At 55.3% G+C, this 20,895-nt stretch overlaps 3 protein-coding genes across 3 annotated transcripts in view; 1 reads left to right on the top strand and 2 right to left on the bottom strand.

Moving 5' to 3' along the window:
• Nucleotides 1-5,377, top strand: part of Dnajc11 (DnaJ heat shock protein family (Hsp40) member C11) — a 46,071-nt gene extending 40,694 nt beyond the window's left edge. Inside the window, exons 11-16 of the mRNA XM_032894085.1 lie at nt 730-885; nt 1,686-1,755; nt 2,577-2,634; nt 2,761-2,903; nt 3,248-3,377; nt 4,216-5,377. Of these exons, the coding sequence (XP_032749976.1) occupies nt 730-885; nt 1,686-1,755; nt 2,577-2,634; nt 2,761-2,903; nt 3,248-3,377; nt 4,216-4,241 (583 nt within the window). The 3' untranslated portion in view covers nt 4,242-5,377. The remainder of the gene's footprint in view (nt 1-729; nt 886-1,685; nt 1,756-2,576; nt 2,635-2,760; nt 2,904-3,247; nt 3,378-4,215) is intronic.
• A 469-nt stretch (nt 5,378-5,846) lies between these two features.
• Thap3 (THAP domain containing 3) lies at nt 5,847-11,484 on the bottom strand. The gene is made up of 4 exons (XM_032894096.1): nt 11,298-11,484; nt 8,492-8,684; nt 6,823-6,924; nt 5,847-6,563 (listed from the first exon to the last, which is right to left on the bottom strand). Exons 1-4 carry the CDS (start codon nt 11,369-11,371, stop codon nt 6,261-6,263), a joined length of 672 nt encoding a protein of 223 aa, XP_032749987.1. The 5' UTR covers nt 11,372-11,484; the 3' UTR covers nt 5,847-6,260.
• A 430-nt stretch (nt 11,485-11,914) lies between these two features.
• Nucleotides 11,915-18,629, bottom strand: Phf13 (PHD finger protein 13). The gene is made up of 4 exons (XM_032894072.1): nt 18,255-18,629; nt 16,470-16,571; nt 14,435-14,957; nt 11,915-14,154 (listed from the first exon to the last, which is right to left on the bottom strand). The coding sequence occupies exons 1-4, from the start codon at nt 18,291-18,293 to the stop codon at nt 13,928-13,930; spliced, it is 891 nt and encodes a 296-aa protein (XP_032749963.1). The 5' UTR covers nt 18,294-18,629; the 3' UTR covers nt 11,915-13,927.
• Between the last annotated feature and the right edge of the window lie 2,266 nt (nt 18,630-20,895).

The raw sequence follows: 20,895 nt of genomic DNA, 5'->3' as shown, positions 1-20,895 counted from the left end.
GGCCTCCATGACGCCACCGTCTTACTGCTAAGCTGCCTGTCTGCCATTAACTGTCTGTGCGGGTGGGGTCTCCCCCACCCCCCGCCCTAAGTGTGTTAAAGCTCAGATTTCCAAGTATTTGTGTGTGTAATAGGACTCTTGGGGGAAGGACCCAAATCTAAATGAATTCCATTTTTTTATAAACAGCTTTTCTATATCACCTTATGTTAACTCTGCAGTTTTGCTGACTGTGTTTCAAGGAGTATGTAAGTCTGAGATTTCTCAGCATTGGTCTGTCCCTGTCTCCAGTCTTGGTAACGTGTCCCTTCAAAGACATGGTCTCATTGGATAAACCATGGCAACCTCCAACTCACAAAGATCCAGGGGCCTCTGCATCCCCACTGCTGGGCTTAACGATGGGCATTGCCAAGCTCAAATCCTTCCTAATAAAAACATTTTCCAACCATGCAGTCCCTTCACAGTCTACTCCATCTTGCCAGTTTAATCTGCTGCCTTCTCAAGTCCTTGACTTGTTCGGAACACCTCACTTACTGACACAGGCTGTCAGCTCAGAAACTGCCTTCCTCTCCTCCGAGGCCTTTGACTCCAGTGAGGTACATACTCACATACTCAGCTCAGCCTTGGGCCTGGTGTGCTGGTTGCTAAGAGGTGTCTTCCAGTGGACAGAGCCAGCTCTCCTCCCTGGAAGACCTGACCCGTCCTGTGGGTTTTGCTCTTGTGTCCTCGCAGGCTGAACAGGGCCAGTCAGACCTACTTCTTCCCCATCCACCTGACGGATCAGCTGCTCCCGAGCGCTGTGTTCTATGCCACCGTGGGGCCACTGGTCGTCTACTTGGCAGTGCACCGATTGATCATCCGACCTTACCTCAGGACCCAGAAAGAGAAGTGAGTTTTACATGGAAATCCCATGCCTCCGTCTCGTCTAAACTGGAGAGAGAGCTGGAAAAATGTGACCAGTTAATGCCCAGAGAGTGCTTAGCATGGCGCCTGGGTCCTGACAGGCACTAGTCAGCCAGCCACAGGGAACTGTGCTCCCTCCCTGGCCAGCCAGTCCTACTCAGAAGTGACTAGATCTGCTCGATAAAGTTGAGGCTCTAAACAGGACCAGCAGAAATGCTGCTATATCCCTCTCTTTAACCCTAGACATGTCACCTGTCACTGAGCTTGAAGTGGAATGGGTCATTCTGTGCTGCACAGAGCAGCTGGCTTTGTGGTTTCTTGTGGGAGCCAAAACTGAGGCCAAGCATCCCTCAGAAAATGGAGAGGCCCTTCTGGCTGCCTGTGACCTCCGCATGTAGGGATCCGCTCTTTCTGATGTGTGAGACCCGGAGAAAGAGCGTGTCCCGTCAGGTCTCTGACACACGGCTGTGAGAGCTGACCTGGAGCCCTCGTGTTTTCTGTAGGCACAGTATCTATGTGCATCCAAGGTAGTCTGGATCACTCCTGCTTGCCGAAGCTGTCTCCCAAGGAGACAGCAGTTTAGGACCTTCCCTGGAGGAGGTGGACAAGGACGGCGATCTCAAGCTAAAGAAAGATGTATAGTCTAGCCTGGGGTTGTTTTGGAAGTATCTTTTAAGTTCTAAAAGTAGAAACCCAATTAAGATCACAGACTGAACTCTGGGCTCAGTTGGGCAGGGGGCGCAGTCTGCTCGCTGTAGAGTGACTTGTGGTTGCTTCTCTGAAAGGGAACTGGAAAAGCAGAGAGAGAACACAGCCAGTGACATCCTGCAGAAGAAGCAAGAGGCAGAGGCCGCTGTGAGTGTCCCACCACTGATCCGCAGAGCTCAGGGCAAGCCTCCAGACCCTCCTGGCTCATCCTACTGAAGCCGGGTCTGTGACCCCAGACAGACCCTGGCTTGACTTCACCCACAACCTCGTTCCTCCTGAGCGTCCTTGTCTGAGGGGCATGTTCCCTGGGACAGACACAGCTCCGGAGTCCCAGCACAGCTGTGTGCTGTCACACATGGTTTTCTCCTGTGCACTGCCTGTTACAGGAGACAAGGAAGCAGAAGGTCATGACTTAATACCAGGGTGCCACTGGGGTTTGTGACACGGGTGAGAGACCACGTGAGCACATGCATGTTCCTAGGCAAATGTGCCTGTTTGTGGGGTAACACATAGCCCTACCCAGCTGAACGGTTCCACAAAGAGCACGTCCTTTTCAAGAAATGTAGAGGTCCAGTTGCCCACGTGAAGTGTCTATTTTGAGGCAGGATCTTACAGTATATTCTAGATGACACCGTACTTATTATGTAGCCCAGGTTAGCCTTGAGCTCGTCACTGTGAATCTCTTTATTCTTAAGCACTGACCGTGTTCTCAGTAATTTCTCATCTGCATGTGCAGAATCACTGAGGAGGAAGGAAGGTACTGTCCTCCACTGGTGCCATCAAGTGGGCTCATGCCAAAGTCTCAAATAGGTCTCAGGGCTGCAGACTTGTGAAGGGTTAGCTGAGCCCACAGCATTTGCCCCTTTCCCTTCCGTTCCTTGACTGGACGTCCTGACATGGACACAAACTGGGTGTTTATCGTGCTCGGACCAAAACAAGCCCAGGGTTCCCAATGTCTTCTCTCACAGGTTCGGCTGATGCAGGAATCTGTCCGGAGGATAATCGAAGCAGAGGAGTCCCGAATGGGTGAGAAGGCTTGCCCTCGCTGGCTGGGGCGGGGCTAGGCGGGGCGGGGCGGGGCTCTGGGGTTCTCAAATTGTCAGAGAGACGTGGCAAGATGGCCTGTGTCAGCCACTGCTGCTCTGTGTCCAGGGCTTATCATCGTGAACGCCTGGTACGGAAAATTTGTCAATGACAAGAGCAGGAAGAATGAGAAGGTGAAGGTGATTGATGTGACCGTGCCCCTGCAGTGTCTGGTGAAGGACTCCAAGCTCATCCTCACAGAGGCCTCCAAGGTACAGCACCAGGTCACCTTGGCCACCTGCTCCCAGGATCCAGATTCATGTGACAAGGACAGTTAGGCCCCAGGTGCCAGCTGACATCCGGCAAAGCCTCCCTGGTGCTTGTGTTTCCTCCATCTGCTGGGTTCCAGGAGAGGCTGTGGGCAAAGGAGTCATCTCTGTCCATGTCTGGCAGGCTTTGGGCTGGGCTGAGAAAGGGGCTTGAGGACCAGTCTGGCACTACCCAAGTAAACTAAATTCTCCTTCCTTATTGGCTGTGATGTGTGCATCCTCCGCCAGGCTGTGCCCATGGTGGTAGAGCCTGACCTGGCCTGACCTGGCTCTCTGTTTGTGTGCAGGCCGGGCTGCCCGGGTTCTATGACCCCTGTGTTGGGGAGGAGAAGAGCCTGCGAGTGCTGTACCAGTTCCGAGGTGTGCTCCACCAGGTTCTGATGCCTGACAGTGAGGCCCTGAGGATACCAAAGCAGTGTGAGTCACCGCCTCTTACGCTCTGCCACCTTCCCTGGGCAGGCAGGGTCATCAGTGACATCAGTATGTGTGAGGTGACAGCTACTGGGTTCCCAAAGACGCAGAAATGCTTTGGCCCAGGGACTTGCCTTAGGAAGCAGCATTGGCCTCGCCACAGATAAAGTCAGAGCACACTCTTGGCCGGGTGTAGTCCTATGAGCACCGTGGAAGCCGAGCCAGATGGATTCCAGATCAGCCTGGGCCACATAGTAAAGCTCAAAAAGCGAGAAAGAGCAAGAGAGCGAGAGAGGGAGAGCAAGAGAGAGAGAGAGAGAGGAGAAGAGAGAGGAGAGGGAAAGGCAGGCAGGCTGGACACGGCCCAGCAGTTCAGAGCATATATTGCTTTTGCAGAAAACACAGGTTTCATTCCCAGCACCCACATGGTAGCTCAAAACCATCTGTAACTCCAGTTTCAGGACTTGACGCCCTCTTCTGGCCATGGCACCAAGCATGCATTGGTTCGTTCAGACAGAACACTATTAACAAAATCAAAAAAGGGGGGGGGATCGGGAGTGGCCCCTGTGAGTGGCTTTGTAGAAGTGGCACCTTTTTCCTGGGCACAGAAGCAGTTGCTTAAAGTTGAGTGTGGTGGGACTTGGGGCAGGGACCGGCAGTCTCTGAGCTCCAGGCTGGCCAGGGCTAAAACTTCAGGAGCAGCAGCAGCAGCAGCAGCAGCAGCAGCAGCAGCAGCAGCAGCAGGAGGTGCTGGGATCCTAGCCCAGCCAGGGGCTGCCGAGGGCAGAGAGGAAGCTTCCTTGGCCATTTGCTAGCCTTCCTGACTTGTTCTTTTCTTTCCCAGCTCACAGGATCGATACAGATGGGTAAACCGCTTGGGAACCTTGAAGAAAGAGGCCACGAGAACCTTTTCCTGGGAGGCTACAGATTTGGAAGCAGGGAAAACCCAGACATGAGATGTTTTAGTTTATTTCTCCAGAAGGTGGCACTGTATCAATTATGTGAAGGGACATGCAGACAGCCTAGCTTCATGGTGCTGTGGGTAGAACTGAGGAGCCCCCTGGCCAGACCCCAGCACGGCCATGTCTTCCCCAAGGATCATGTTCCTAGAGGTCACGCCCCTGGTCCTCCTCAAGTGGCTGTGCACAGCAGCTCTCTGGAGGCGTTTGGAACACTCTGCCCTCACACATGGGACTGCTCTTCCTGAAGCCCACACTGCTCGTGGGAAACATGGAAAGGAAGGAAGGCGTGTCGTGTGCTGCTCAGTAGACTTCCCACAAGCCACCTCTCTCTTCTGAAACGTCACCGAATGGACTGGAGAGGACTGCGGGTTTATAAAACTGCTTTTTATCTGAGAACAACGGGTTTGGAAACTAGTCTCTTTTCTTCCCACTTTTACAGAGCTTCTCAAATCATTCCTCCAGGCCCCAAGGTGCACTGTCCAGGCACACTGCCCACATTGCTAAGAGAAGAGGCCCTGCTGCCAGTGGACCCTTCACCCCACACAAGACCCCTGTCCTGCCTTCAGGACACCCTCCTAGAGAGGTGTTGGAAGGAGGGGACCTTTGCAAGGAGCGGGACAGCGTGAGTCTACCAAATCCTGGATATAGACCCAAGGCTGGCCCTGGAGCCTGCACCTCCAGTGAGTGTCCAGCAGGTGGCGATGTTGCCCGCCAGGCCTCACAGGGTCCCTTTAGGGAGTCTGCTCCTGGATCCCTTCTGGTGCACTCTGGATGTCACTGCAAGCTCTACCCTCTGAGCAGTGACTGCTGAAGGCGGCAGGCATTGCCTCAGCCAATCTCAAGACCCTTCAGTTTTTAAAAAGTTTTGAGTCTTATTTTTTTTTTTGGAGGCTGTTTCATTGCCCCCCACTCCCCAGACTGACTGCAGTGGGCACCATTGCATGAGCCCTGCCTCAGTGCCCTGTGGCTCCCTGGGCACTGATGCCCCTCCTGTCTGAAGCTGACTGGCAGCACTGCCCAACAATAAAGCTGACCAAAAGCTGAGGCTGCTTCTGTCCGTCTGCGCGCGTTACCGAGGGACAGCCAGCTGCCATGCACCGGGTGCCTCTCCACCCCTGCGATACAGAGCCTCACGATAAGGAAGTTAGCCTCAAGGTTTTGTGTTTGGATATTAATCAGTCTGGCTATGTGGTTTAATGTCCTTTGTGTGCACGGGTGTTTTGCCTGTGCGTGCTGTGCGTGTCCATGCCCCCCAGGAGTCTGAGGAGGGCATAGGATCCCCTGGAGCTGGAGTTCTGGATGGTTATGAGCCACCATGTAAGTGCTGGGAACTGAACCCAGGTCCTCTGCAAGAGCAAATACTCAACCACTGAGTCGCCCGATCAGTGCAGCAACCCCACCCCACCTTTGTTTCCTTTAAGGCATTTCCATAGTCAAAGTAGTCACAACCTGTCTGTCCCTTATGGGGTAGAGAGTTCTGGGCAGCCAGGGGACAACCAAGTGACAGCCTATGTGGAGATGTCAAAGGATTTATTCCACATTCACACAAACCAGGCAGACAAGGAGTTACTCAGAAATCCAGGCTGATGGAGGACCCCGGCCCTGCCTACCCTCAGAGTGACCCCTCTGGGGAGACAGTAAGTACCCCACAGGCTGTAAGAATGATCACCTCTCCTTCCCTGGGGAGTAGCTGACAGGGTTGTGACAGCTTACATTTGGTCACTGTTGCTGCCCCACAGCTGAAAGCCTCAGCCCAGGAGACCTGACTGTTGGGCCCTCACCTGACAACCGCCTCACAGCATCCCACCCTGCCTGTCTCAGGGCACCTTGCAGCATCAGCAGCGAGGGGGATCATCTACAGCAGGGCCGAACACCACTTCCTGCCAGGGTGCTGCCACCATCCCCACATCCCAGAGCCTGCTGGGACTCAGCATCCCTGTGCTGCATCGGCCTGCGGTCCCCTCTGCCCCCTCTGTCCCCGCAGTCCCTCCCTGTAGGCTCTCAGGCGGCCACATGTCCTCCGAAGCAGCAGCCTCTGGGCTTTCAGGCGCTTCCGAAGCCTCTTGTTTTCCTTCAACGTGAGGAAGAGTTTCTTTTTCAAGGTATCCAAGTCCAAAAGGGCATAGCTGTGATCGGACGGCTGTCCCGGAAGGGGCCTTTTCAAACCCAGAGGGCCGGCGGGCAGGCCCGCAGCCTCCATGGCCTCCGTTGCTTGTCTATCTGGTAACACCTGAGAACAGAGGTCAGTGAGGAAGAGCCTGTGTCCTCAGCAGGAAGGCATGAGCTGGGGCCACAGCTGCCCATCACCCTTCGGGTTTAGCCCATTTCCCCTTCGGAAACCCTGAGGAGCTGTCTCGTCTTACTGAGGAGCTCTGAAACTCAGCCACCTATCCCGCTGCTCCTGTTGGGTCCTCTGGGGCACTGGGTTTCTTCACTTTGTTTGCAGCAAACTACATCCCTCTGAGACCACCTTGTACCCAGGGCCTTACCTGTTGCATGGGGCCTTCAGTATTTGGAGACTGAAGCTCTTCCAGTGTAGCGTCCATGTTCCTCCCTGAGCTGTCCCCACCAGCCCCCACCTCAGGGCAGACCTGGGAACGGCAGGCGGAGTCAGACTGGCTGAGCTGGCAGACACCGGATCCTACAGCTGCCACTGTCCTACAGCTGCCACTGTCCGTCCCTGAGTAATCCCTGCACAGGGGCTACAGCCTGCCCTGTGCCTCCCTCCCACCCAGTCCAGGTCTCCAGCCCGAGAACCACTGAGCTCTCACAGCAGGAGGAGGGGGGAGCCTGAGGCCACAGCTTCCCTGAGGAAAGCACCCTGAACTCACAACCCTCCTGCCTTCAGGGAGTACGCTCACCTTTCACCAGACTCAAGGCTTGTGAGCACTGCCTGACCAGGAAGCCACACCACACAGCACTCTCACGGAGGGCAGCATCTGTTCTCTCCCTTCCCGATTGCAGGACAGGAAGTTGTCCCTGCTTCAGAACCTAATGATGGGCCAGGCGGTGGCCTGGAGGCACCCGAGTCCTCGCTCAGCCTAATGTGGGGCACACCTAACAATGCTGACTGAATCCAGCTTCGCTCACACTCGCTTTCACTAGATAATATCCCCAAATCCCAGGGCAGTGGCACCCACACACGTCCCTACAGCGCCCCAGACCTGAATCATTTGCACCCCCATGATGCCTGGTAACCACTCTCGCTGACACTTGCCCTACAGCAAGGATGGAAAGGTTCGGTTCGAAGCAGGTCCAAAGTCCCTGCCACCTACTGGCAGTGACCACAGTGGCCATCTGCAGCTTCCCACCAACTCAACGTGGGGGCCACTGAGGACTGTGAGGTTAAACTGGGGCTCTGAGCACGCTCAGACCTCTTTCAGCCCCTGGCCCTGCCTGTTCATCCTCACCACACTAAGAGCTTTCACACGGCACACTACAGCGACAGGCATGGCCTAAGACACCCTATGTGCTGTGGGCTGGAAGCTGTGGCAATCCTCCTGCCTCTGCCTTCTAAGAGCTGAGATTACAGGCATGCACCATCCCCCCTGGCTTTCTTCTTCTGAGACAGTCGTAGACCCCCAAGGTCGACTGAATATTTGATCTTCCTGCTTCCACAGCCATGGCCATAGCCTGCAGGCACAACCCAAATTTACACGGTGGTAGGAATCAAACCAGGGCTCTGTGCATGCTGGGTAAGCATCTCTGCCGAAGCTATAAATTACTTTTTGTTCGTTTTTTGTTTTTGTTTCTCAAGACAGGGTTTGTCTGTGTGATCCTGGCTCCTGGCTGCTCTGGCGCTCACCTTGTAAACTAGGCTGTCCTCGAACTCAGTAATCCACCCACCTCTGTCTCCCGGGCACTGGGATTAAAGGTATGCACCGCCACCGCATGGCAAACCCAGGGCTTCCTGCATGCCAAGGCCAGCACTCTAGCAACTGGGCTACATCCTCAGTCCAACTACAACTCATCTTTTTTTTTTTTTTTCCTTTTTTTCTTTTTTTCGGAGCTGGGGACCGAACCCAGGGCCTTGCGCTTGCTAGGTAAGCGCTCTACCACTGAGCTAAATCCCCAACCCTACAACTCCTTTTTAATAAAAGCTCCCCTCTCAACACACACAGACCCACTGGCTAGATGTCAGACCCGTAGCCTTCCTACCTGGGCGGGGTTCTGAAAAGCGAACACGGTGGGCACAGCATTGTGCTTCAGGTTCTTGCGGTTCCCGAAGGCGCTGAAGCACTCAGGTCTGAAGTGTTCGGAGCAGATGACTGTGTGCTGCTTGGGCTTGAAGTCGGCCCTGCCGATGTTGAGCACCCACTTCCTCAGCAGCTCGGGGCGGCTGAACGGGAACCTGTGGGCACAGCATTCCACGGCACGGCTTTGGAAACTCAGTAATCCACTCTGTTAGTCATCAGACAACTCTCACGGTGGCTTCCAGCGGCCTATGTATGAATCCCACGCTCATAAACATGGGCCAAGAGCCCAAGCGAGCTACGTTTCCAAAGCACTCGCCAGGAGCCACCTCTGGTCCTTCAAGAGCTCAACACTTGCCAGTCTCTGATTCCTGCCAGAAGGTGGCAGTGGATAGGACCAAGTCCCTGCCCTTCAGGAGCCTGCACCTCCAACAGTAACAAAGCTGGCTGAGGTGGTTGGGCTTCCAGGGAGCAGGTGAAAACAACAGGAAGAAGCCCTGTGGTAATCAGGGCCGGCCAAGACGACATTTGAACAGACCCTGCAGGAGCGAGAGGATAAGCCCTGTGGCCTTTACAAAGGCTGGGTGGGGGCGGGGACAAAGGGGCACCTGGAGGAAGAAGGACAAGACACAGGGCTTGATTTAGGTAGCAGGGGCATTCCTGTAGGTTCTGGATGAGGAGAGGGAGAGGCGAGTGGGGGAAAGGGTTGAGGACAGCAGGGCATTGTGAGAGCAATGACAAGTTAGTGAGCGACTCAAGCCAAGTCCGCAATCCCAGCACCTGGAAGTCTGAGGCAGAACTGATGTGAGTTCGAGGCCTCTGTTACAGAATGAGACCCTGGGTCAAAAGCAAAAACAGCCAGGTGTTGGCGCAGGCCTTTAATCCCAGCACTCCCGGTGGCAGAGGCAGGTGGATCTCTGAGTCTGAGACCAGCCTCAGTTGGCCTGATTGAGCTCCAGGACAGCGGAGGCTGGAGAGGGGAACTGGGAGAGAGGGGGGTGTGGGGGAGGAGAAGAGATAGAAAAGGATGAAGGGAAGGAAAAGCAAAAGCCAGGTATCAAGGTTTGCCTGAGGATGAAGAAAGGGGAAGGGGTGGGGTTGGGGATTTAGCTCAGAGGTAGAGCGCTTGCCTAGGAAGCGCAAGGCCCTGGGTTCGGTCCCCAGCTCCGAAAAAAAGAAAAAAAAAAAAAAAAAAAAAAAAAGGGGGGAAAGAGCTTCACGATCCCACGTTCCCACGGAGGACAGTCCTCGGAGGGCCAGGGTTGGGTGAACAGAAGTTTGGTGAGTTAGGAATCACATCAAGTTCAAGGTGCTCTTCAGACTGGCAGAGGTCAGAGCGGTAGATGGGCATCTGTGCCTGGGAGATCTCAGCACTGGGGAGAAGCCCTGAACGGCTCCATCTTGAGCTACCAGCAGTGATGGAGACTTGACAGAAGATCTGGGGCAAAGGTCAGCAGGCACCCAGGGAGTCACGTGGGAAGAGGCCTGTCCAGTCAAAAGCTATTGAGAGTTCATTTAAGACAAAGCCAGGTGACAGGAACATAGGAGCAAGAGCAAGATCTGGGTGGGGTGTGGAAGGGTCCAGTTCAAAGCTAGCCTGGGCTACACAAGACAAGCCCTCTTGGAATGAACAGAAACAACACTGGCCTGACTGAAGCACCAATGAACAGTCAGGAGGCCGACGGACAGGCAAAGGAGAGAGATCACAACATGGGGTACACACACAGATCAAAACTGTCCCCAGGAAGCCCACCAGGATCTGCAATGATTGTGTCATAAACACTTAAATCTGACAGTGGTGGCACACACCTTTAATCCCAACATTCTGGAGGCAGAGGCGGGCAGATCTCTGGATGTCAGTCTGGTCTACAGAGTGAGTTCCAGGACAGCCAGGGCTACACAGAGAAACCCTGCCTCGAAAGACCAAGCAAAATAAACAAAAGTTTAAAGATGTGGAGGTGTGGCTGTACAGCAGACCACCTGTTTACCCACTACTCTTGAAGGCCTGAGCTCCAGCCCCAATACCAAATACATTCTGGCACGTGTTCAATGGAATACTATGCAGAAAAGAACTCAGTGGTGCATGCGTGGCAAGGATGACTCTCGAAGAGCCCTGAAGTAAGGAAAGTTCAGATTCCATTTCTTAAGGCCACAGTAATCCGGGCCACATGCAGGCTAACTCCCTGTAGGTGCTAGCAAAGTCTTCTGTGGGCTGCCAACTGATGTGTGCACTTTTCTGTGGTTGCCACTCTTCAGTAGAAGCATTAAAACTGGGGGCGGGGAGGGAGAGCACGCCAGAGCGCAGGGAACTGAGCCCTGAAGGCACAAACATCGCTCGAAGCTAGAAGCTTTGAGCCTTGAAGGGTGTTTCCCTGGCTCAACACGAGTCATGCTGGGGAAGGGGTCCCGGGGCCCCACCACCTTCCCACAACCGCAGCCCCTGCCATGAGGCCAGGCCATACTGGAAGCATTCATTCCTCCAGGCCTCCTATGAGGTGACGCAGGCACGAGGGGCAAGAGCAGGGACACGGCCAGACACCATTCACGCCCATCTAGTTCGCACTGAGCATCTACTGCTTCCAGGCGAGGAGGGGGCGGCGGAGCTCGTGCTGTGAAGCCGCGCGCGGGAGCACCGCTGACGCCCGGCCCGTCCCCTCCCCGCAGTCCTGGTCCACCTCGCCCGCAAACCCTGGGCCTCCCGGACCTCTCGGCCGGTGAACTGAGGCCCGCGAGCTTTCCGTGGAGTGGGCTCCCGGTTTCCCATCCCTCACCGGTGAAAGGTGAGCTGCTTCCTGCGGCTGCTGTAGCGGTTGCAGCATTGCCGGGCCGCGCAAGACTTCGGCATCTCGGAGATGGGCCCACTGCCCCTCAAAAAGATGGCGGCTCCGCGGCCTCGGGGGCGGAGCCCGGGGGCGGGGTCTGCAGGCTCCGGGCGCTGCGAGCTGGACTTGCTCTGCTCCCTAATCCAGTCAAGACAGAGGAATACCTCCCAGAATTTGTGCCCAGTAACAACCTTGGGAACCTGGACTAAAAACGCGTCAACTCCTAACTCAGCTAATAGTTCACGGCTTCCAGGGATGATGGGTATCGGGGTTGGGTTTGTCATACTAGAGACAAATACAGGGCCTGACTGGCCTTTAACTCGGGGGGTGAAGGGTGGCCAGCACACCTGAGTAGACAAGAATGGTGGGAACTGAGGAATAGGGAAGACACGGGGTCTAAGAGCGAACTGGAGAAGTGGACCAGGAGTCACGGTCCCTTTGGGTCCCTTTGCATCGTGCTAAAAGCCATTATCAGTCAGCTTTGCCAGATCCACCCTCTGGCAAGAGACTGGGGAGAGCCACAGCGCTCTCTATTCACCACAGCACACCTAAGGAGACACGGACCGCAAAGTAGCAATATCTTTATTTACAAAATATACAGTTTCACAGAAACAGCTTGCTTTATACACATAAACATTATAATTACACAGAACATGTAAACGATGCTGTGTCTGGCCTGGCTGAAGCCAACGGGAAGAGTCTGCTTGGGGATGACACCTTTCCCTCCCGCCATCAGCCATCAACCAGGAGCCCCTAGAGGGTCGGGCCCAGTTTGCATAAACAAGCTGATTGCAGCTGCCCAGCTCAACCTACCCCCAAACCAAGGTGTCTGACTTCGGACACCACCCACAGGGAAAGATCCCCTTAAAAACATAAAGCAAGCAAACAGAAACTGAGATGTCCAATGTATTCCAGAGGCATTGAATAATCTCTGAGCACATGGATGTAAGAATGGCAGCCCCGCCGCTCCACAACAAAACCACACACATCTTAAATGCACTTAAAAACCTACTGGAACTTTGGTTATTCTCAGGGTGAAGACACTGGACAAGAACTGTCACGGGGCAGGTCTTTGGCAAATTCCTGACTTGTCCTGGGTGTTTGCCCCAGTCAGAGCCACACAATAGCCTAGGGACAAGACTGCTTCTGTCATAGCTCCTTCTCCTTAGCAAAGCTCTCCCTTGAAGTCTGCACAACCAACAGCTCAGCAGTACTTCTCTGTACTTTAACATGAGCAACAGGAGCATAAAAAAAGTTACTTAAACTGGGAAAGATGCTAAGACGAGAAAGGAAAAAAAAAAAAAGGCTCCAATTAGCCAAATTACAGTCTACAGTCTGAGCTCCTTTGCTGCTTAAGATACTGTAGGAGACGCCTGGTGACCCTGCAGGTGTTCCAGGAAGGGGAAGAAAGGTGACACACTTGGCCGCTCTGCTGTCTCATGTCTAACACAGAACACATGTGATAGATGGGTATGAAACACACCCATGGCTCTGCCAAACACTGCTGAGAAAGAACAAGTATTGGAAATGCCGGGGCGAGAGCCCACATCCTCCTCTCCTTCCTCCCCTGCCCCAGGACAGACCACCAGTGTCCAGGAGCTGAGCCAGCCCTCACCCAGATCAGGACTCTGGTTCACACCTTTGAAGCCCTGCAAGCTGATGTTACAGCAACTAACTCAGACCCCTGCCGCAGCACCCCAGGAACCCAACAGGTCAGCCTGTATGCAAGGCAGAGTGCCCTGACTCGTCACCCATTATCTGAAGAACCACACACAGGTCCCAAAGACAGTGTCTTCTGTGGACTGCCACTGGAGCAGCTTAAGGAGGAAACATGTGCTCCCACCGCACAGTGCTGGGCACCCTGGTCACCGACCACCACCAGCAGAGACGGGCACCAGTAGGACAGTGGCCAACACTTTGGGCTGTATCATGTGGGAAAAAATGATTTTTGTTTTTTACATCGTGCAAAACAAGAAACTGAGTTATGAACACAGAACACCTCCACCCCAACCCTCGCTCTGTGGAAAAATGGCTACACACTGTCCCTTTAAACAAACAGTGAAAAACCAAAGAACCACCACTCACCCCCCACCCAGGGTTCCTCTTGGGGACACCAGACCTCTCAGGAAACAGCTCCCTGTCTCAGAAAGTACAACTGAGGCAGGGAAGTGAGACCACAAAGGGGCGGGCAACTTGGACGGCTGCGTAGACACTTGGGATAAAAGAGCAACACTGAGAATAAACACAACACCTCCCAAGCACACAGGACACAGGACTGACAGCTAGCACCGCCCGATGGCTGGCGGGAACTGACTAACAATGACTGTGCGCACTCACTGTTAGCAGAAGCAGATCTGGTGCTCAGTCTGCCACCAATGCAGAGAACACAGCTGGAGCAGCAGCCCTGACCATTTTATCTGCTCACTAGCTATGTACAGTTCTATCTGGACGGCTCGTCCTTTGCTTAGGCACCTGAGTGGCAGGGTCTGCCCACACCAGAGCTGGGAGTTCTGTGCTCAACTAAGGGAGGCCAGAGCCCAGGCCCTTCCAGTCCCGCCTATCTCCTTGACAGCCCCAGATCAGTCCAGAAACAGCTTCCGGGAGCCCATTCGGGACCGGTTGGAGCGACGGATATCGAACTTGGAGTCCCGGCACTTTTGGCAGACAAACACTTCCGGAACATTGGACTTGCGGATCTTCGCACAAGACAGGTGGATCCAGGTGTGGCATTCGTTACACTCGATCATAGGGCGACCAGCGAAGGGCTTCATGCAGAAACAGGTGACAAGATCCCAGGAATCATCATCTGGAAGGAAACCAACAGTTGAGAGGTGGAACTCCTGAGCCCTTCTCCCCTGGGGAACTCTACGTCCATGAGACGCAGTGGCTAAGTGAGACCAAACATGGCTCCAGTGACCACTCATGGCCACACCACTTCCCACTCAGGCTGGCAGAGCAATCTGACTGTATCCAGGAGCTAACGACTCTTTTAGCATCTATTGGCCCTTCCTTCCACACTTCCTCCTTCAAATCCTAATCATACTCTGGTCCTACCCTAAGGCCTGGACTCTGCTCAAAGCACTCACCTGAGTCCACCATGATGTCTTCATCATTACCAGTGCTGTCTTCGTCTCGGAACACCACCTGCTTTCCCTGGCGGACAATAGTCCGTTTCCCTTCAGTTTTTATTTCTGTGACCTGATCAGGTGACACAGTAGCACAAGAACCACTTGAAGGAGTGTCAGAGTCCCAGCCCGAGCAGGGGTCAGCAGAGGCCTGGGGAATATCCTGCATGGCGGGACTTGAGGGGGCCTCCACATACGGGTCAGCAGCTTCCAGCTTCAGCAGGCTCCCCCTGTACTCCTCCTTCCCAGGCACGTCACTGTCCCTGCGCTTCCTCCTCCTCTTCTTCTTCAGCTTGTCCGTTTTCTTCCTGTCCAGCAGGAAGTCACTGGGCTTAGCTCTCTGCAAGAGGGAAGGCTGCAGGTGGCTGAAGCATCGGTCGGGCACTGAAGATGTAATGTCAGAGAAACCAGTGTCCCAGCCATCACTGTCGATGGTCCCTGCAGTGCTGTTGGCGGGACTGGGGCTGCTCCTCAGGGGGAGCTCCTGAAATACAAGGAGCAACAAGGGATAGTTGGTTATTAGCCACCCCAAAAGACAGGAGCACCCCCTCCCAGGTCAGTCCTCCTGCACTGAGCACACACAACCAGAGCCCGAGCTGCCACAGGGCTCGGCCTCATTAGCACAATTATAAATTTTTTCTCATTAGCATATTAATGTGACAACAGACCATCTCACTGAACCCTCACTCCCTGCCCCAGAGCCAGGACTAAGTTAAATAAGGGGGTTCAGACCAGGGTGCAATTGAGTGTAGACTAGCAGCAAGAGCTCACCTAGCATGCAAGGAAGAGGGCTGAGTTTACCCCCACCTTCACAGATCCTGCACAGAACTGTTCACTTATACCACACAAAGATACCTCCACAGCTTATTTTCCTCTCAATAAGGAAGAATCCCCTCTGTTTGTTCTGTCAACAAATACTTTTTCATCAAGTGAATTTAAGTTATTTCAAGTTTCTGACCTCGTTTAAAAAACAAATAACAACAAACCAGCTGGGCATCATGGGACATGCCTTTAAGGGAAAACAGGCAGATCTGAGTTCAAGGCCAGCCCGGTCTACAGAACAGTGAAAAAGCCCTGTCTAGGCAGGAAAAGAAAAAAACTGGAGACATTCCAAAATATTGCGAAACCTAGGTAGACAATTAGTGCCCCAAACAACAAGCTGAGTGCTGGACTTGTACATTCAGTGCTGTGCCAAGAGTGGCCCTGTGCTGTGTGGTACAAAGGACACACTGCATAGCAAGGAAGACTAAACCCATGTGGAGATCCAGATCCAGCCTGTAGCCTTGTCTGATGTGCACAGGCCTCCAGCAGCCTGAGCCCCTCAGTGGCTGACAGCCCTCCCTTCTGCCCTGCCCTTGGCAAGGAAAGCTTCAATGGACATGGAATTTAGGACATAGGTAAGAATCCTGTTAAGGCCCGGTTTTGGTATTCCCGACAACCGGCAAGACCTGGAGCCTATAAGCAAGAAAGTGTCCACTTATGTGGGCGGCCAGGGTGTCATCCTCTTCAAAGCAGAGGGACAAACAGCATTTAGTCCACTCTTCCTAAAGGCAGTCAGTCTGGCCAAATACTAGCCCTCTGCAAAAAAGGCAGAGCCACGCAAGGTGTTTGCAAACACAGTTTCCTGCTTGCTTGTTGCTGCAGGTACTCTCTTGAGATAGGGTCTGGTCAGATCATACTGGCTTGAATCTCACAGTGTAGCCCAGACTGGCCTCTAACAAATCCCCCCATCCTTCTGAGTGGAGAGGTCACAAGAGTGACTAGAAATAAACATTACATTTGTTAAACCAAAAGAGGGGGAAAAAGGATGTTAAATCATTTCCAGACAAGCCTACTACAGCTCTGGAAACCATGTTGCTGCCCTGAGCCAATCTAGGTCCCAAAGAAACTGACTCCTGTCAGCCGCCTGCCCAAAGCTGGCACCAAGTGCTTCCAGACCACCTGAAGCAGGAACCCAGGGTGCTGAGCATGTCCCTCCAAAACCTGTAATCATTACCTCCTTCGGATAGGGGATGTAGCCTGCATAGGCCAGCACGAAGGTGCAGAACTTGTTGAAGTCTTCCACAGTCCGGCGCCTCTTACAAGTGGGGGAGTACTCCTGTGGAGGGGAACAAAGACTCAGTGAAGGAGACTCCTGCGGAGGGAACTGACCAAAACAAAGCAAGCTGCAACTTTTATTACCAAGTCACAAAACACTGCAGGATTTAGTCTAGAAACAAGATAAGGTAAATTGGGGGGGGAGGGTGTCAAGAAACAACAGTTTTCTTAAGGTGGAAAGAGGAGTTTTAAGGTTCTGTGCCAAGAACACTGGAAACTGGCGAGGAGATAAAAGCCAGTCTATAGTCCACCTCTTGGCATTCGCCTTATCTGTTTGTCCCTGTGGGCCTATCCGGAGCTCCAGCATCTACATTTTTGCTACAGATTTCCCATTCTGAAAACAAACCACAGCTGTGGCTCTAAACAAATACATTCTAAGCGATTTCAAAGAGCAGCCACTTAAATCTTTCCTTGCTCTCTAAACCTGACTCCCTCCAGGCCAAGGCAGGGAGGGGACCCAGTGTCGGCAGCTCAGAGGACATCCTCACCCTAAGTGGAGCGGGATGCTGGACACTGAAGTGTTCCTCGGACTGAGTGAGAAGGGAAACATCGCTTTAGGTACGCACGTAAGACACTAGACCTATGAAGGATCAGCCCAGTGGCCATTCTCAACGGCCGCCACGCACCCACCACAAAAAGGGATTTTACTCCCGGGAAGGCGAAGCACCGCAGCTCCGGCAACATTCCCTGCGGTGGCTCCCCGCACCTTGTCGCCACCCCCACCCGTGTTCAGGTGCTCCGCCAGTTTGGAAGAGGAGGACACCGCGCCGACCTCCGAAAGCCTCCTGCAAAGCGGCGCGCAACGCAGCACTTTCAAACACGGTCCTAACTTGCTCCAGCAGGCCGCTCGCTCCCGCCCCTCGGCCAGCCCCGCAGGCGACCGGCAGCAGAGTGGGCCGCGCGCTCCCGGCACTTGGGAGGCCACAGGGCGATCCTACCGGGCTCCAACTCCGGAAAAACTTTAATTTCGCCCCAGGGAATATCGCGGGGGGGGGGGAGGATCGGGGCCTCGGACAGGAGTGCGGGGCGGCGCCGCAGCGGCGGCCAGGGACCCGCCCTCCCTCCGGAGCAGATGGCGCGCGCCGCCAGCCCACCCGCAGGCCCCGGAAGGTGCAGGGGCCCACCCGTGGGTGCAGGACGCCCGTGGGACCGGGGTGGGTGTCCCGGGGCCGCACAGGCCCCGGCGCCTCCCGCCCGCAGCTGAGACGCGGTGGACCCCTGGGGCTCCGCCCGCCCCCCCGCACACCCCGCACCGCGACCCCTGGCCCGGAGGCGTTGCGCGGGGCCGCTCCCCGGAAGGAGGGGGAGGGGCGGGCGCGGGAGACCGGCTCCGGAGTACGGACCCCCCGGACGCGGGCGCCGTGGGGGCGGGGCGCGGCCTGGCCGGTGGAGGGGGCGGCAGCACCGCGCGCGTAGCCGTTCCGAGGGGGCCGGGCCGCACCGGGGAAGTGGGGAGGAGACCCCGCGAGCCCGAGCCAGGGCGGCGGAGGGCCGTGTCCTCGGGGCGGAGGGTGGGCGCGGCGCCCGAGAGGACCGGCGGGGCGCAAAGGCGCGGGCCCGAGCTGGGGGCGCCGGGCGAACGTGGGGGAGGGAGGCCGGGCTCGAGACCGCTTCCCGGGGTCCGGCTCGGTCCGGAGTGCAGCGAAGGCCGGGGAGGGGGCGGCGAGGCGAAGCTCATACTCACCTCGGGGTGGAAGGCGGCGGCGCAGGAGTCGGAGTCCATGTTCCGGGTGGGGGGCGGCGGCTGTGGGAGTGCCGAGGCTAGAGTGCGGGAGCGGGCCCACGGGACGCTCAGGGCCGGGGGGCTCCGGCACCGAGCAGGGCGAGGGCGGACCCGACCGGGGAGGGGTCGCCCGGGCTGGATCTGACGGGGGGTGTCGGTGTGTCGCGTCGTAGGTTCGCTGATCCCGAACTGGAGTCTCCTCAGAGAACTGAGTGGAGGATGCAGCTCCCACGACCGGCGCTGTGGAGAGGCGGGAGAGGCACTGTGGGGGGCGGCGGCGGCGACAGCGAGCGGGAACCCGACCGGCTCCCCGACCTGACGCCCAGTTCGGCTCGTGTCTCGGGAGGGAGGGCGGGAGCGCCGTGAGGGTCGTCGGGAACTGTAGTCCGGGTTGTCTGGACTTCGTCATGTGGGGGTGTGGCCGGCGCGGCGCACGGCATTGTGGGAGTGGTAGTCCCTAGCGTTGCGCCGCGCCATCTGGAGACTGTCTCAGAACTCCAACTCCCAAGAGGCTTTGCGGCAGTGGACGAATGCGGAGGCGGTGCTGACAGGACTCGGGAGCCTCAGAGCGGGGGAGGTGCGGGGGCTCCCACCGCCCGGCTGGTGGGGGAGGGGCGGCAGCCCGCGGGCTACGCGGGGCGGGGTCGAGCGGCGGCCTGGGTCTCGGAGGGCGGTGGCCCGGGCTCCGCTTTCTCCCGTGGGGCCTCAGCTTCGGCCTTTGTGGGGCGGGGGTGTCCCGGCTGCTAGGGCAGGATGGGGGCGGGCCGCTGACGTCCGCGAGGGCGGAGCGCACTTGTTTTCGCGGCCGCGGGCGTTTAGCTAAGAGGTTCCTGGCGACCGCGGCGTTGGGCCTGGCGGGGTCACTTGTGGGCGCCCGGTTCGCGCAGCGGAAGGTGGAACCGAACTCCGGGACCGCGGAGCGCCGCCGCACACGCACCGGCTTTAGTTCGCTTTTTGTTTCTCTCCTCGCTGTCCTCAGGGCTGCGGCGACGAGAAACGCCGCCGCGCCTCCGGAGTTTCGCTTTTCCTGGGATCCGAGGCGGCCGGTGCGGTGAAAAGGCGTGAGCTGCGTGGTGCCCGCGGTGACTCCGAGAGCTGTTTGATGGTTGAGTGGGCAGTGTTCTCCCGTGGCTGTGGAAGATCGGCCCGGAACGCTTAGCGGAGTGCCTTGGTGACATTACCGTAAGGCTGCTACTGTTATTTTAACGTTAGTAATCTTTTAGAAGGAAAAACGTACGTACGTAAAATACATGTTCAGCATTACATTTGATAACTTTGAGAGCTGTCAGAGGAGCAACAAGATTTTAAGTTCGAGTGGGGAAGCTTCCTGACACATCCGAAAGGGGAGTATGTTTGGGAGCCTGTGAGTAAGTAGGTCCATCAGTGACCACTGCTGTTTTCAAGGTTCAGCTAATTTTTATGTGAACAGTGATTAAGATAGGAATAGGTGTGGCCAGGCGTGGCGGCCCACTACTTTTTAGCCAGCAGGCAGGAGCAGGTGGGGCAAGAGCTGGCCAGTGAGTTCCTGACCAGCCAGGCCTTTTGTGAGTAAGGGGGAGGAGGAAGGAGGAGAGTTGCTGCCTTACTGGGGACTAACAGCATGGGCCACATTAGACACTATCATAAGAGCAGACATCCGGTCGATCTCAGAAATACTACCGGCTTCAGTTCCCCAAGCCATAAAATACCTACCTCGATGATTTTACTAAATAAAGGTAGTTTGCTTCTGCTGTGGCTGTTGTTTTTTTTCGTGATGTGTGCAATAGTGAGACCCTGTGGAGATGATACGGTGAAGTAATACACAGATGAAACGCACGTAAATGCAGAATTACAACGCTACCTGATTTCTGTGGCCACAGCAAAGTCTGGAGATTGACCCCTTTGCTCATGGTCAGAGTCACCCAAAGTGGCTTAGCTTTTTTTTTTTTTTTTTTTTTTTTTCCCCTGTATAAAAAAAGGACTCCAGAGCCAGGTGTGCTCTCTGTAAATCCAGCATCCCAGGAGGCTAAGGCAGGATTCCTGAAAGTGTAAAAACCCCCACTCCTGGGTTACAGAGAAATTCTAAGGTTGACCAGAACCTTTTAGGAAAACCCTATCTCAGAAAGGTTGGGGGTGGGGTGCCTAGGATTGTAGCCAAGATCACCGCATGTGCTGTTCTATGCGCAGGGCTTTAGGTTAGGATCTTTAGTAGTTCAGAGGTAGACCAGCAGCAGTTAAGAGCACTTCTTGTGCTTGCAGAAGACCGGGGTTCAACTCCCAACACTCACATAGGAGCTAATAACCCTCCATAACTCTGTTCCTGGGAACCTAAGCCCTCATCTCTGACCTTGAGATCACATAGTGCACAGACATCCACGCTAGCAAGTCACTCCTGAGTCTGAGAAACTCAAACCACGCTAGCATGACAGCACATACCTGTGAGCCCAGAGTCTGGGAGACAGGTCAGTCTTGGTTCCCTAAGAAACCCCAAGCCAGCCTGGATGTCCCAAGACCCCATCTCAAGATGCAGATACAAACCAAGAAGTAAATGACACCTGGTCTTGGTTCCTTGTGCTAGAAAAATTCACAGTAAACAACCCAAGTCATTGTCACAGTAAGAAAC

Source organism: Rattus rattus, chromosome 1 (assembly GCF_011064425.1).
Source record: "Rattus rattus isolate New Zealand chromosome 1, Rrattus_CSIRO_v1, whole genome shotgun sequence".
Lineage (NCBI taxonomy): Eukaryota > Metazoa > Chordata > Mammalia > Rodentia > Muridae > Rattus > Rattus rattus.
Note: the sequence above shows the minus strand (reverse complement) of the source record. Positions and strands in the feature narration are given on the sequence as shown.